Raw genomic sequence first — 2,249 nt, forward strand, 5'->3', positions numbered from 1 at the left:
CTAAACATAACGTCCCAGTGGCTTTTAAACCACAAAATACATTACGGCAAAGACTGGTTCATCCCAAAGATCCAGTCCCCCGGCACAAACAGAGCAATGTTGTGTATGTTGTTCAGTGTCAGGAGGGCTGTGATCAGTCTTACATCGGGGAAACTAAACAGCCACTGGCCAAAAGGATGGCCCAGCACAGAAGATCAACATCATCAGGCCAGGACTCTGCGGTCTACACTCATCTCCAGGCCAGCGGTCACTCTTTCAGGGATGAAGATGTTCACATCCTGGACAGAGAGGAACAATGGTTTGAGAGAGGAGTAAAGGAGGCCATCTTTGTGAAAAGAAACCGTCCATCATTAAACAGGGGTGGAGGCCTACGTGTTCAATTGTCCCCCTCTTACAATGCTGTGATTGCTAGTATCACTCAGCCCTCTGTGAATAGTAAACAGCCATCAGGTGCTAATGATCCATTGTTAGGCTGCACCTCCTGACCCCAGGTAAGAGCAAACGCTTAGGTTTCTGTTTATAACTTCAGCTAGGGACACGCTAGGAAGACGAGCCGGACGCCGTCGGAAAGGTCTCGCCGAGACGGATCAGAAACTATCTGTGTATCCGCTTCCCACGCGCCTTGAGTGTTTTCTTATTTAAAAATAGCAAACTGTCATCGTCGGCCGAGCCTCTGCACTTCCTGGTTCTCCGGAGCGCCCCGACTTGTAATCTGTGCTCGAAATTCCCATAGCTCCCAATTAAACGTTTGGCGTTTCTCACAGCGAGCGTTTGCTCCGAGAGACGTGACATTTGACGTTTCTCAGCGCAAATTTGACGTTTCTCTGCGCAACTTGTCAAGTGTTTGCCATTTTTGCCTGATTAAAAAAGTTAGTGTCGCCGTAGGGGAGTTAGGGTTAGGGTTAGGGTAGTGGAGATCCTCACGTCAGAGACCACGCTGCAAGAGACAGCAGGGTCCCTGAATGCACGGGCACACCCACGATGAGTCCCACCCAAGCACTACCTCTCATTTAAACCACCGGGGAAGATGGTGCTGAGTCTGATAATCCATGTTTTTTCAGCCCTCCTCCTTTGGGCTGTGGACCAGGTCTGGTTGGACTCCAGCACTGTTGCTGTGACCGCCTGCCAGCCATGCTCGACAAAGTGCCGGACCAGGGGTGTGAGTAGGTTTTTCTTATTATTGATATTATACCTATGTTGGACAAAACGGGTCAGAATCGTGTTTCCAGTTTCACCCACATAATTGATCTTACAGATTTTACATGTTATTAAGTAGATGCAGTTTTTAGACCTGGGGTTTCCTGATTGATCCAATTGGAAAACGGTCTTGTCAGATTTGCTCTGTATCCAGTGTAGTTGTTTGAAAAATTCACTTTTGCTCTTGGTTTTAGTCGCATTAATGGGTTTTAATTCTGCATGGACCAGGAGGTCTCTCAAATTCTTGTTTCTTTTGTAGGCCGCAATTATTCTGTGGTTTGGAAGAAGGGAAGTGTCGGATTGTAATTTATTGAAATTCTGTTTTACCTTGCAGATGAATATGTTAGCTGAGGAGGAGTATGTCGTGATCAGAGGGAGCATTGGGGATGGATCTCGTGGCCTAGGCTGCAGGAAGGATCTCCTGCACGACCTGAGAAAAGACCTTGAATAGCCCCGTTTACCAAGGACCTTGAAAAGGATTCCCACTGCCTCCTCAAAATCTGCGTGTTGGGTGCATATTCTGTGGAATCTAAGGAGCTGTGATTTGATTAGACCGGCGTAGGTGTGTTTGGGGTGGAAACTGGTTTTATAAAGTAGTGCGTGTGTGTCTGTGGGTTTGAAGTAAACTTTGATGTCCAATTTGTGTGTGGTGTTGAATTTGTCACTTTTCTAGGTTGTGGTGTCCAGAAAGTCCACCGCTTTAACGCTGGTGGTAGACTTTAGTTTAATAGAAGGGTTGTAGTTGTTTAGTTCTGTTAAAAATTCATCAAAGTCAGGGTTAGGGTTAGGTTTGTGTGACTGAATCCTCCCCTCATGAGGGAAGGTGGGTGCACGGTCCATCCTCCGTCTCGAAGGCCCATTATTTTGTCGAGAAGTCTGTGGGTGACGTTTTTGACGTCTCCCATAATAGACTGTGGTCCAGTCTGTATCATGGTGCAAATCCCCCATAAAATAGGAGTCAGGAGATTGAAGTATTTACTAAAAATTCACTATAAAAATTCTTATTTTAAAAAAACAATAAATCATTTTTCAAAAAAAGTTTTTCTAAAAAA

The 2,249-nt window shown here is 45.6% G+C and overlaps 1 protein-coding gene across 1 annotated transcript in view; it reads left to right on the plus strand.

Annotated features, from left to right (window-relative positions):
* LOC119426476 (protein 4.1-like) overlaps positions 1-1,648 on the plus strand; it is a 129,062-nt gene extending 127,414 nt beyond the window's left edge. The window contains exon 25 of the mRNA XM_037694037.1: positions 1,532-1,648. Within this exon, the coding sequence (XP_037549965.1) occupies positions 1,532-1,648 (117 nt within the window). The remainder of the gene's footprint in view (positions 1-1,531) is intronic.
* The last annotated feature ends 601 nt before the right edge of the window (positions 1,649-2,249 follow it).

Source organism: Nematolebias whitei, chromosome 20, assembly GCF_014905685.2.
Source record: "Nematolebias whitei isolate Nwh7 chromosome 20, NemWhi1, whole genome shotgun sequence".
Taxonomy (NCBI): domain Eukaryota; kingdom Metazoa; phylum Chordata; class Actinopteri; order Cyprinodontiformes; family Rivulidae; genus Nematolebias; species Nematolebias whitei.